General features: G+C 40.7%; 1 protein-coding gene across 1 annotated transcript in view; it reads left to right on the top strand.

The window, feature by feature from the left end:
* Positions 1 to 14,254, top strand: part of JADE2 (jade family PHD finger 2) — a 1,051,451-nt gene that overhangs the window by 965,593 nt on the left and 71,604 nt on the right. Inside the window, exon 10 of the mRNA XM_044069238.1 lies at positions 7,391 to 7,508. Coding sequence (XP_043925173.1) covers positions 7,391 to 7,508 — 118 coding nt within the window. The remainder of the gene's footprint in view (positions 1 to 7,390; positions 7,509 to 14,254) is intronic.

Here is a 14,254-nt window from a genome sequence, read left to right as displayed (position 1 = left end):
TAGGGCAGACCCGAAACTGTTTCTCAGGGACCTAAAGGTGTTAAGGCCTCTGTGGTTAAAAACCCTGTTCCCACTGATAAAGAGGCAAGGGCTTTGGATAGATGGGGAAAGAAAGTGTATACTTCTTCCACTTTAGCCATGAGGGCGTTGAATTGTCAGTTTCACATGCTTAAATATCAAAATTATCTCCTTTCACAACTGAAATCTAAGGTGGATGCTTTGGCGGAAGGTATTGAGTGTAAAGAGTTGCTGGATTTAGTTCATGTGTCTGAACAAGTGGGTAAGCATTCCTTGCAATGTGGTTTTGATGCTGTACAGGCCTCCTCGAGGGTGGCTGCCACTAGTTCTGTTCTTCGCAGGCATGCCTGGTTGAGGGATCAGAATTTAGCTGAGCATGTTAAGACAAGGATTTTGGATGCTCCTTTACAGTCGGATGTGTTGTTTGGTTCGCCTGTGGAAGCAGTTTTAAAGAAAATGGAGGACAAAGCAAAGTCTATGCAAACTGTTAAAGATTTTTTGCAGGTGCAGCCACCGAAGTTTAGTAGAAATTGGCCTACTAAGGGATGGACATATCCTGCTTATGATTCCCAGTCTAGGGGTAGGTCTAGACGTGGTAGGGGCAGAGCTCAAGGTTCTTTTAGGCCTAGAACAGGAGTTCACCTGCTCAGACTTCTGGTGAGGGCAGGGGTCAGTCCTTTCGTAAACAGACCCAATGACCTGCCTTTTCAGCTGCCAGTAGATTCTCGCCTGGCAGCTCCTTTGGGAGGAAGACTGTCTCTTTTCAAGGAAAATTGGGATTTAATTACTCAAGACAGATGGGTGTTGGATATCATTCACAACGGTTACAGGTTTTATTTCCATACATTGCCCCCTTTCAAAGGCATGCCAGACGTTCCTCCTCCACAAAGGAAAGAGGCTCACAAGCAAATTTCTCAGTTACTCCAAATAGGGGCCATTCAGCCAGTCCCTGTATCAGAAAGGGGCCTAGGATTTTATTCTCGCCTGTTCCTAGTACCAAAGAAGGGGAACACGTGGAGACCAATTTTGGATTTATCTATCCTCAACACTTATCTGGACATTCCCAAGTTCAAGATGTTGACGTTACAACAGCTTTTACCTCTTCTGGGCAAAGATCACTGGATGGTAACTTTAGATCTCAAGGAAGCTTACCTTCATGTGCCTATAAGACTAAGTTGCAGGAAGTATCTGCGTTTCGAGCTGGAAATTCTCATTATCAGTTCTCTGCATTGCCCTTTGGCTTATCTACTGCGCCCAGAGTATTCACAAAGGTTCTGGCTCCAGTGATAGCTTACTTCAGGCTAAACGGAATTCAAATCTATCCTTACTTGGACGACTGCCTGATTCTGGCTCAAGAAAAGGAAGACCTTCTACAGCATCTGGAATATGTTATAGCAGTGCTAAGATGCCTAGGGTATTCTGTGAACGAAATAAAGTCCAGTCTAGTACCCTCTCAAGACATGTGCTTTCTGGGTGTGAGACTGAATACAGCAGCCCAGATGGCCTTTTAACCCCGGACAAACAAAAGAGTCTATCACTTTACTTCCATCAACTATCTCATCAGTCCGTGCTGACTGCAAGGACAGTCCTTCAAGCATTAGGGTTCATGGCATCTTGTATTCTGGTGCTTCCCAATGCCAAACTGCATATGAGGAAGCTACAATGGTATCTCAAAATGTATGGACACAGCACTGCCAGGATTTGGACACTGTCATTCAAATAATACCTTGCCTTCAAAAAGAATTTTTGTGGTGGGCTCAGGAATGTCACCTAAACAAGGGACTCTCTGTGACCCGGCCAGAGGCGAGTCAGATTTTAACGACAGATGCCTCGGACATTGCTTGGGGAGCTCATCTGAATGGAAAGTAGATACAAGACAAGTGGCCTGCCAGACTACAGCATCTACATATCAACATGAAGGAGATGTTAGCAGTCCAGTTTGCATTAATGGCTTTCAAGGAGTTACTTCTTCCAGGGCAGGTGTTGATTCTAACAGACAACACAACTGTCATGTGGTACATCAACAAGCAAGGGGGAACACATTCTTATCCTCTATGCAGGCAAGCAATGATTTTATGGGAGACTGCTAAGCTTGCAACTAACTCTTCAGGCAAGGTTTCTGCCGGGAGCACAGAACTCCTTAGCAGATGTGTTAAGCAGACAAATCATGGATCCCCACGAGTGGAAACTGGATCTTCATGTATTTCAGAAATTGACAGTGTCATGGGGAACTCCAGACATAGATCTGTTCGCTTCTCCACTAAACCACCAGCTGCCAAAGTTTTGCACAAAGGGGTTTCATCACACAGCTTGGAAAGTGGATGCTCTGTCTTTCAGTTGGAAAAACCTTCATGTATATGCCTTTCCACCTCTGCCTCTTCTTCCAAAGGTGCTATTAAAAGTCAGACAAGACAAGCCAAGGATGATTTTGATAGCTCCAGATTGGCCTCGGCAACACTGGTACCCACTACTAAGGAGTCTGGTAAGGAAGCCTCCATGGCCTTTACCTTTGATTCCTCATCTGTTATCTCAGAAGGACGGTCATCTGCTCAATGTCAAGCTTCACTCTCTTCATCTAACAGCCTGGCATATTCTGTGTTGAAACACAGCAGGTCTCAACTTCCTCAACAAGTTTTAAATGTGATTATGGAAGCTAGAAGACCTAGTACAAGGAAAGTGTACGCAGAAAAATGGAAGAGATTTTTATTTTGGAGTACAGCAAAGAATTTGGAGATTTCTGAGCCTAATTTGAGTGTGGCTCTTCAATATCTTACTGAGTTATTGGACAAAGGTTTGTCCTTCTCTTCCATTAAGATTCATGCTGCAGCAATTTCAGCTCACTATGATTGTGACCCACCATTGTTTTCGCATCCTTTGTTCAAGCAGTTTCTTAGAGGGGCAAAGAATATAAGACCCCACGTGAGCTCCTACTCCTGCTTGGGATCTCAATTTTGTGTTGGAAAACTTACTCTACAACCTTTTGAGCCTCGGCTACTGCTGAATTGAAATACTTGTCATGGAAGACTGCTTTTCTGTTGGCTATTACTTCTGCAAGAAGGGTGTCTGAGTTGCAGGCCCTTATGGCAGTAGAGCCCTTTTGATTTTCCATAAGGATAGGGTATCATTACGCACTAATCCTTCCTTTATGCCTAAGGTGGTTTCTAGTGTGGCTTTAAACCAAACTATTCATTTGCCTACTTTTATGCAGACCCCCAAAATAAAGGGGAAAAGATTTTGCACACTTTAGATGTACACAGGCAATTGCGTTATTATTTAAGCAGGACTAAGGATTTTAGGCAGTCTCAGCAGTTGTTTGTTTCTTTTGCTTTGAGTTCGCAGGGCAAGCCTGTGTCAAAACAAACTATTTCTAGGTGGATTGGGTTTTGCATTGCATTTTGTTATTCCCATCATGGCAAGGAGATTCCAGCTGGGATTAGGCCTCATTCCACTAGGGCTACTGCCACTTCAACAGCATTTCTAAGGGGGGTGGCAACTAAGGATATTTTGGAGGCAGCTACTTGGAGTTCAGTGCATACCTTCTCTAAGCATTATCACCTTCCTATCTACTCTAAGTCTAGGGCTGGTTTTGCCACAGCTGTTTTGCAAGGCATGTTGTCAGCTCCTACTTCCTTATGATTTGCCAGCCTCCCTTACCTCTGCTTTGGGATTCTACCCAATAGTAAGGACTGCAGCAATGTGGAACGAAGAACATAGTACAGTTTTGTACCTACCATAAATGTAGATGTTCGAGGATCCACATTGCTGCAGTCCAATTTACCCTCCCTCCTTCCCCTCTGTGTTTAGGAGTGGTTGTGTAGGTGAGTTTGTATGCTGATATTTTTGTATATATCTTTTTGTATATATTGTACATATGTTTGGTGCAGGTATTTTGGGCCTTGTCTTTTTAGGGTCTTCTGACATCTGGGGCAAGAAAAGACTGAGGATATGACGTCGGTCATGCGCATTAGTACCCTGACGTACTGACGTCAGTCTAATGCGCCCTGACCGACGTCAGCCTTATACTCTGGTATTCGGGCCGACTGGACAGCGGACTACCCAATAGTAAGGACTGCAGCAATGTGGATCCTCGAACATCTACATTTATGGTAGGTACAAAACTGTACTTTTTCTGGTAGCAATGCACATCCCGGGGAAATCCAACGTGATAGCAAGCAAACTCAGCGTAGCGATCTGATGCCCCACGAGTGGTCCTTGAAACAAGAAGTAGCAGAAAAGATTTTCCGTAAATGGGGCCAGCCATACTGCGACCTTTTTGCAACATCCATGAATGCCAGATGCAGCAGCTACTTTGCCCTTATTCCCCCTTGGGGGAGTCACCAAGGGATGCACTTGTTCATGATTGGCTCTGGGGTCGCCTCTACGCTTTTCCTCCTTTCCCATTAATTCCCAAAGTACTTCAGAAAGCCAGTTGCTTGGCAAGGACTTAATACTCATTGCCCCATACTGGCCTCGTCAAATCTGGTTCTCCTTCCTGTGCCCTCAGCTTCAGGAGGAGCCTTGGATTCTGGACCCAGTTCCAGACCTTCTGTCTCATGTGTCAGGAACATTGCACCCATCCCTTGAGTTCCTGAAACTAACAGCGGAGCTGCTCCGATTCCAACTATAGTCAGGTTTCCAAATCTATCTTCTTCAGTTAAGCATATCCTAATTTCTTCTCATAAGGCTTCAACAATAAAGATATATAAGAGCAGGTGGAAAAGATTCTCTTTATGGGCCTGTCATAACCACATTGATCCCTTTTCTGCCGCACTCGATTACATTTTAGAATTCCTAGTGAAACCTTTCAGTGGGGGTGCAGCTAGCAGCGATATCCAGTTTCCATCTTGGTGAATCAGGCTCAAACATTATGTCTCATAGGCTATGCAAAGCCTTTTTTAGAGGTACCTTGTTGTTAATACTGCCTGTCAAAGATCCTTAACGCCATGGGACTTAAATTTTGTCTTATCCTGTTTAATATTCCCCCTTTTGAACCAGCATCATCTTGCAAACTCAAATTTTTAACCTGGAAAACAATCCTATTAGTAGCAATTACCTCTGCTAAGAAGAGTTTGAGTTGCAAACCTTGTCTATAAAATCCCCATACTTGCTTTTCCATAAGGACAGGGTCCTTATAAACAAATCCTTCCTTTTTACCCAAAGTATCATCAGAATCAAATTTGAACTAAACAATAGAGCTCCCAGTTTTCTTCTCAAATTACGAAAATAAGGCAGAATATATATTGCATCAACTAGATGTGCATAGACAATTACGTTTTTATTTACACAGAACTAAGAATTTCTGAAAATCTGACCAACTATTCATTTCCTTTTCAGATTCAAAGAAAGGTTCTCCCGTCTCCAATGTGACACTTTCAAAATAGTTTTCAGATTGCATAACTTTTATCTGTAAGTCTCAGAATTACGATGTTTCAGAAAGAGTTAAAGCCCACTCCACAAGAGCCATTGCAACCTCTTCAGCATTTCTTGCTAAATTACCAATTGATACCATTAGTGCAGCAGCTACATGGGCAAAATCACATTCCTTTATTACTCATTACAAATTCGATTTGACCTCCAGGAACAGGACCTCTTTTGGGTCCACGATTCTGAGGAATACTCTCTCTTGAGCCACCCAAGATGATAAGTGCCAGAGACGCTGTCCCAACCTGGTAAGAATGAAGGCAAAGTAGGACAATATCACATAAAGAAGTTATGCACTCAACATAACATTTCTGTGTGTGTTGTCCATCTTCACCTTCAATCTTACATCCCACTCTCCTTCCCCCTACTCTTCTGATTCCTGAAAGACACAGTCTATACAATTGGAGGACCTGAATCTCTGACCTTCTTCTATTGACCCTGGTCTTTTTTCTGACTCACTCTTTATAAGAGCAAACAAGATCTGGGAAGGTTATAGTGCATGCTGGGATAGGGTTTAGCCACGAGGATAGGGTTTAGCTGGCAGAAGACCTCAAGATTGAATTTAAAGGCCGAGAGGATCCATGGATTGGGTCCGAACCCAACCTGGTAAGAATGAAGGCAACGATGGACAACACACTTGGAATGTTATGGTGAGTACATAACTTCTTTTTCTCCTTGTGACTCTATTCTAGTGTGACCAGCTCTTCCTTCATAATATTCTGATTGAATTACACAATCCATTTCTTTCATTATCAACTAAGGGACACCTGTACATGCAAATTTTGTAGGTGCTGCATCAAATAATCGGGTTTATATTAAATCGAAATGACGAAAGAGCGAATGCTCTTTCGTCGACACATAAAACCAGAAATCACAAAACAGCAAAGTTACGGAACAGCGATTTTTTTTTTCCCCCAGGGAAAAAAATCATTGGGCTGTTCTTGGGACTTTGCTGTTTCCTCCACTGTGGTGCGATCTCGGAGTTGGTATATTTAAGTTGGGGTGTGTGTGGGGCACTGTTTCTTTTGGAACAGCTATTTTTTTCCCTGGGGGAAAAAGTCTCTGTTTCGTAACTTCGCTGTTTTGTGGTTTCGGGATTTACGTGTTGACGAAAGAGCTTTCGATCTTTTGTTGTTTTGTTTATTTACTATAGACCCCCAAATAATCAGTTATAATTTGAGTATTTAGCAGGTGTAACGTCTTAACCCATGAAGTGACCTGAGAAGGCGAAGGATGCAAGTAAGCACAACACGTTCATCTTCAAAACAAAATATGTTTGGTACTTGTGTTAAACAGCTAGTTTATTCATTAGCTAATACATGAAATTATATGCATGTTGTTATATTGTTTAAGGCCAAATTAAGGTAGCTGACACAGTATAGAATAGCTGACAATTGGAGTTTTCCATTTTGCCAGAAGGTGTATGTGCAGGGTGTAAATTAATATATTTGTGCGTGTATGTGTATGTATTCTGTAATAGAAGAGTACTCTTTCCAGAATAGGTTGTTAGTGCCTTGTACCTGTTGGTTAGCAGGATAGGCTTTGGCATCCTCATGACCCTGTGTAGGGATGAAGAAGGTTACGAGAAAATGAAGGAATGAATGAAAACTGTAACCCCTGCACTTCCATTTTTAATATCCTAACTCCAGGTTGTATCAGTGTGTGTGGGTATCAGCATGCCCGCCTCTTGTGTTTTCAGTCAGTTAAAATGCTGGGCTAACCTTGACATATTTATATTATTTTGAGATAAGAGAAGTATTTTGAAAATTGCCTTAGCTGGCAAACTCCTTAAATGTTTGGAATTCCACAGGGATGGGTATTTCTATGAGTACTGTATAAAACCATGTTGCTGTTGCCTTGGCCTATTTCAAAAGTGTTTCACATATATGCTCACCATAGGTTCATGTCTGATATTCTGTTTTATTACTTGTTTTATAATATTTCTTAATAGGTCAGAAATCTTTGCTATATGGTGATACGGCGAGAAAAAATGAAACAGTCCATCTGTAATCTTCAGGAACAAATTTTTCATCTTCAACAAAAGCTCATTGAGAACAATCTTCAACAAGGTAATGACCAAAATTATCACTGCCCTGTGGTGCAGACTTTTATCATATTGGTACATTATTACATTCATCATATTGGTACATTATTACATTCATCATATTGGTACATTATTACATTCATCATATTGGTACATTATTACATTCATCATATTGGTACATTATTTAGAGTAGTATATTTTGTATGTGTTAGTAGTTGGCAGAGGCAGTCTTCGGCACAGGGCCTGCAGTAAGTGGCAAAGGAGAACAGGAGAGAGGATATTTGTCCTTTGCCTGTTGTTTTTCTCATATTAGATTCTATTGATATTTCTCTACACTTAGAAAAAGGCATACAGTCTGACCAGTTATTTAAACATTCATTAGTTCATTTCTTTGTATTAATGCATAATGTTATTTTGTGAAAAGCAGAATGAAAGTAAGCTTGCATTCATATTAGGATGTTGAACTTAGAAGGTGAATAGTGAAGTGGAAAACTGGAAAGACCTCCAAAACAAATGTCAGAAAGTATGGCGTGACATACCTGTCAAGGTAGTGCAAGAAATCTGGGCAAAGCCTGGCATAATGGAGAGACAAAAGCCCAAAAATAGGGACATATTTTAAATATTGCTCTGATAAATGTAGAAATTTGCTAGAATAACAGGATTTGTATTAGCATTAATTTTCTGAAAGATATGAAGTGTAAAACTCAAATGCATTGCATTTGTCAGTGATTTTAATCCTTAGAGCATCCCAATGATTTGTCAAAAAACACAATTTTTATGAGGAACAGACCAAAAATATAAGACAAAAATCTGGACATTCTGCAGAAATTTGTGCAGTTTGAGGTATGCAGGGTGAGACTGTTTACTGCATTATGTAATCGATAACTCATAATGAGGTGTACAGAGGCACTGGATGGTGAACATTCACAGTACCCCAGGCATTGATTAGCCCTTCTACCTTGCACAACTTATCCTTTGTGGTATCTCAAGATCCATTGAAGTTATAGTCCTACTTTATTCATCCCTTGATATGCCCAGCATTGAATAAAGTGCACCCATTTGGCAAATGCATTTCACCTAAACTAACTTGAATGACCTCAGTTTTTCCTCACCAAAAAAGATCTCTGATCAGAGTACCCTTAGCTACTCTGATTAACTAAAATCCCAGGGGTGAGGTGTTCTCTGCATAACCTTCTGGGTGACTCAACACTCTTTGAACTCTCTCTTCTGAATTGAACAAGTGGTAAAGCAAGCTCCTGTTCTAGAGACCTAAACCTATATTACCACATCAGCAACACCAAGCAGTGTGACAGATAACTAACCCAATATATATCGCATTTCTGGAACAGGCTACCCTTACCTACCATCAGAGTACTTTTCTAGCAACCTTTAAACCCTATCTGGATGACTGGATGGGTTGTAGCAAATTCTCACCTGGAATATGTGGAGAAAGTCTAGTTTGGGACATTTTTAGACTACCACAGTATTTGGTGATATGGCTGAGCTTCTCAATGGCTTTCTTTGGCCATAAACCTGATAACCTATGAACTCTTGCAATGACATGACGATCTTTATTGAATTATTGTTTATTATCATGAATTACTGCATTATAAAACTGAATTAATGTGGTATTAATTAAATGGAAGTTGTGCGTTTTTATAAAATATCTTTCTCCTGCATCAAACAGTTCTATTAAAATAAATTTTAAAGAGAAAGCAATGTACTTGGGCTACAAGTAAGACATGGAGAGAAAAAAACAGCAACAGGTAAAATGGGCACTTCTGGTGTTATAGTTGTGTAGTATTGCTGTCACCAATATTGTTTCTACACCTACCCTTCTCATGTAGTGCCTGAGTGCAAGGTTTATAAGTTTTTGTCCCAGTCTGATTCTCTATATGTATATTTGAAAAAACTCAAGACTGTTAGTATCTTCCTCATAACTTGTGGATTTTATAAGGTTATCATGTACTGGCTTCCACAGATTTTCCCATTATGTTCTGTTTTTGTCTTCTAGTCTTTTGCAAAAAAGAAACAGAGCTTTTTTGTGCCTTTTCCCCCCACAGTTTACCTTCAGTCCTATCAGAGTTGCATTTTATTTATTCTTTGTTGACTTGATGAGTGGGTTGGTCCTTAGATCCTTTTCAGCCACGTCCCAGGTGCAGAAGGTACAGAGGTATAATAAAAGATTAAAATACAGTATTTCAAAGATTACACAATTACATAAAATTTGATCAAACAACTTTAGCATTAGTTAAGATCTTCTGTAGTTTGACACTTTAAGTGCGAAAGATTCATGTAAATGCAACAATTCATGTAAGGAAACGTTCCTGTAGAAGAAATATTTGAGTCAGGAAGAGAAGAAAGAGTGGAACAGCCTGAGAAATGAAAAGAGAGAGAGAGAGTAAGTTATAAAAGAAGCAGGTAAAGCAGAGGAATAGTTAGTGATTAGTAGATACAACATTGGGGCTGATACAGTCATTAATTGATTGGAGCAGCAAGTGTTACTGAACTACTACTACAACTACTACTCCTACTAAGTAAATAAAATTACTGTATGTACAGCTTATAGCTCGCTACAATATTTTAAGTCCTGTTTAAATTTAATGGCTCCTCGTACATCACCACTCCGTGCCCTAGTCCCTCTCTCCTTGCCCCTTTCTGCTATTGACTTTTTCAGCGTCATGTTTTTCTCTGTTGAATCCTCCATAATTAGTGTGTCCTTCTTACAGTTTACACCTGACCGCTCTATAGTCAAGTAATTTAGGCCCTTCTCGACTTGTTTTTCCCCCTTTTTTCTCACTAACCTCACAATTCCTTCCTGCATGTCCTAAAAACCTCAGCCTACAACAGATACTGCTACCTAGCTTGCAATTTCTATTAGGCAGTTCCTTCAGTATTGTCAAAAATATCTCCTTTATAACTTACCTAATTGTGATTATTGCACAATACTAGACCGAGGCCAGCCCATTCCATTCACCCTTGCTACACTGGGGCTCCCTCCTCTCCCCTACCCCCATTTCCACCCACCCCCATTATCCCTAAATTTATACATAAACTCAGAACATGCCTCCCCCAATCATCCAGTCATTACAGACATACCATTAAAATGTCAATTAGTAGCACTCTTAATACCACTGCCCCACCCTTGCTTCCCACAACCACATCAGCCCAGTACTTCTACAATTCACCTAGTCACTCGAGAAACCCCACATCAGATATACCAATAATGTAACCCCGTAGTGTTAATTCAATACTTGACATTATGCACCTTGCTTACTACAGCATACCTCTATACTTTGTATTATAACCAGAGTGTTACCATCATCAACTCTCCTATCATCCCCATTATAGTCACACCCCATACCTCCATAACCAACATTACAATTTCACCTCACCACCTATCTACTTATGTACAATAACACCACTATTGAACTTATCTCTTACAAATGTGAGCATCTGCATAAAATTCCAAGCCTCTTACACAAGTCTTTGGACTAATTGTCAAACTTACCCGCCTACTTCTAGTCAGTTCAGCTCGTATTAAACAAAGTGGGGATATAAATCCCAATCCAGGTCCTCAACTTCCATAACAAATACCCAGATCCACTTACATCCCAGCCTCTTCAAACAGCACACACCACCGATCTCCTTATTTTAAACATGAACCTGAGAAGTGTACTAAACACAATTCCAGAATTTCATGCAACCCTCACCCAGTACTCCCCAGATGTAGCAATACTAACAGAAACCTGGCTAAAACCATACATAAAAGACTCTGAGATTCTACTCCTTGGGTATAATATTCATAGGCATGGTAGGGTTCAAAAGAAAGGTGGCAGCATTGCCATCATTTTTAAAGACAACCTCAGAGTGGAAAAACTGGTTAGCATCCCTCCAGATCCCCAAAATTATGAAATCCTAATCTTACTGCCTACAAGTAAACCATAATAAACACATCATTATCATAGCTGTTTACATACCCCCAGGTAATAACCCACCCATCATTGAAGACCTCCTTCACTGGTGTGCTTTAGCATACAGTCAATAATCATAATAATTGGAGACTTCAACCTTGACTGAACACCTTACTCCTCCAGCAGTTCCTCTAATTTCATTGACCTTTGTGGTTTCAGTCAAATGATTCAATCCCCCCAGGGTGGATAAGCACAGTAAAAAAACAATCGGTTCTGATTTGGACTTTCACCAGTAAACCCACCCTGTACCATCAAATCCGTCTGTATCCCCAACAGCCTAAGTGACCACCTACCTACTTACTTATGTAGGCAGCATGCTTGCTCCCCCCAAAACATTGTCTGATGTCCTGCAAAACTGTAACCGCCCCCCCCCCAAAAAAAAAATACCTCTACCTAGACTCAGCTGTGCAATATTTCAGTACACTAAACAGCCTAGCCCCCCTAAGGAAAATCCGCACCAAGTCTAAACATATACCATGGCTCACCAATGACAGAGAAACGCTTCTTAAACTAAGACACAAAACCTGGTTCTAGTGCCAAGAGACCAAGAATGACTTATCACTTCTCAAATATCATCCAATGCATAGCCATGCTAAAAAAACAAATTAGGTGAGACAAAAAAAATTACTACACAATGATACAACAAAAGCACCATAATAACCCCCAGAAATTTTGGAGTGCCATCAACTACTTACTTAAACCAGATCAGACCACAACCCCAGCTCCAACCATAACCGATCCCACTGTTAGTATGGCATCCCAATATTACTCTCACTTTATCAATTCTGTCCTATTCCTTGTAAAAACTGACAGCACTACCTCTCTGTCCATACCTACACAGACTATTAGGAAGCCATGAATCCTTCTCAATAAAACCAATCCAAACTAACACCATAAAGAAACTCCTGTCCAAACTACAGCCTTCATCCTTCGCAGCAGACTAGATCCCCAATGAATTTCTCAAAATGCCATCAGATGCCATCTCTTGCCGTATGTCAATTCTGATTAACCAGTCTATTACCGAACAGTATATTCCAAAACTGTGGCAAGTCTCTTACATCATCCCTTTGCACAAACGCAGCACCTCTTACAGAATTCACAAACTACCAGCCAATAGCTCTTCTTTCCCCATTGCTAAATTCCTTGAAAAATGCATTCACTCTCAACTACTTGACTGTATGCTAACCAATAACCTCCTATCTACATCCCAACATGGTTTTAGACCTAAGCATAGAACCACTACTGCTCTTGTCAGTTTTACCAACTCAATTAGCTGGCTTAAAACTTCCGTCCACCTTCTATCCTCTGTCTTTCTTGACATGTCAAAAGCCTTTCACACTGTTTCTCATAAGAAACTGCTCTGTGAGGTAGCCTCCTTAAACTTGCCCCAAGTGGCCCTCCACTGGTTTCACAGCTATCTATCTGATCACCAACTGTCTCTGTATCTGTACCACAAGGATCAGTACTCGGGCACTACGCTTCATCATTTTCACCAACAAACTCCTTACAGCTGTCAAACAAGCAACCATTGTCTAATACGCTGATGATTCCTCCCTCATATGCTCATCTCCCACCTTACCAGAACTCCTGCAAACAACCCAGAAAGCCTTCCTTGACATCAAAAAAATACCTCACTGACTCACAACTCGTACTTAACCCTAACAGAATAAAACTCATGCTCTTCACTGGCAACAGAACACACAATAACCATCCACATTTCACCATCCAGTCCTCCAACAAAAACTGTAATAGAACCTGTTGAACATACCAAGCTCCTCGGGGTTATGATTGACAATAATCTTAGATTTGACAAACACCTAGCTGTAACAGACAGAAAAAGGCTCACACTAAACTAGGCTCTCTCTATAGGGTCAAGCCTTTCCTTACCGATGCCACCAGAAATTCCATAGCCAAGACTCGTCTACTTTCCACCCTTCTGTACATCTCTCCAATCTTCACAAAGCTCAGAAAAACAGATTTAAATAAACTTGAATCCTGTTTCAACAAAATAGCAAACTTTGCAACACACCTCCCTTATAGATCACACCACTGCACTTCACTTCAACAACTAAAATGACTTGAACTGCCTAATCTAATCTACAACCAGTTAACTTTCACTCACAATGTTTTTCAACATCCCAGCAACTATCCCACTCTCGAGGACCTAGTTCACCCCTGCTGCAACAGTCGATCCCTAAGAATTACTAACAAAATCTTACTCAGTGTGTAACTAAATCCAACAATAGCTACAGGGACAATAAACATCTAAACACTGGAACTCCATGCCCCAACCAACTATCAACACCACTAACACTTCCAGCTTTAAACTACGACTTCAGGAACACCTCACCAACAACTGGCTCTGCTGTTGTACTAAGCCGGGATGATCCATCCCATTACTACCTTTCAACCTTGCATACTATTCTTCTCTCTCTTATCAAGCCCCATTTTTTTACATTTTCTTCTGTTTTTCAGGACCCAACGTAACTGCTCTTATCCAGTCTGTCACTCCATTGTACAGCAGTATGTAATCAGATTCAGACTTGTGTCTCTATTGATATTCTTCAAGCTAATTTCTACCCTATTGTACATAGCGCATGTCTTCTACTCTTTGTATAATTTTTGCCATTTAATGCTATTTATATTATATTGGGTCCAGTCATGTCTATAATATGTATTACACAATTTATTTCACCTGTGCTTGCATGTATATATTATGCAATACTCTTTATAATTATGGTGTTAACGGAGCTTTTCTCCCCGGGCCTCTGCTGAAAGTGGGCCTTTTCAGCTCAGT

The sequence above is a fragment of the Protopterus annectens genome, chromosome 4.part0, assembly GCF_019279795.1.
Source record: "Protopterus annectens isolate FY-2018-M chromosome 4.part0, PAN1.0, whole genome shotgun sequence".
NCBI lineage: Eukaryota > Metazoa > Chordata > Ceratodontiformes > Protopteridae > Protopterus > Protopterus annectens.
The sequence above is the reverse complement of the archived record's forward strand: the minus strand, read 5'-3'. Positions and strand labels throughout refer to the sequence as shown.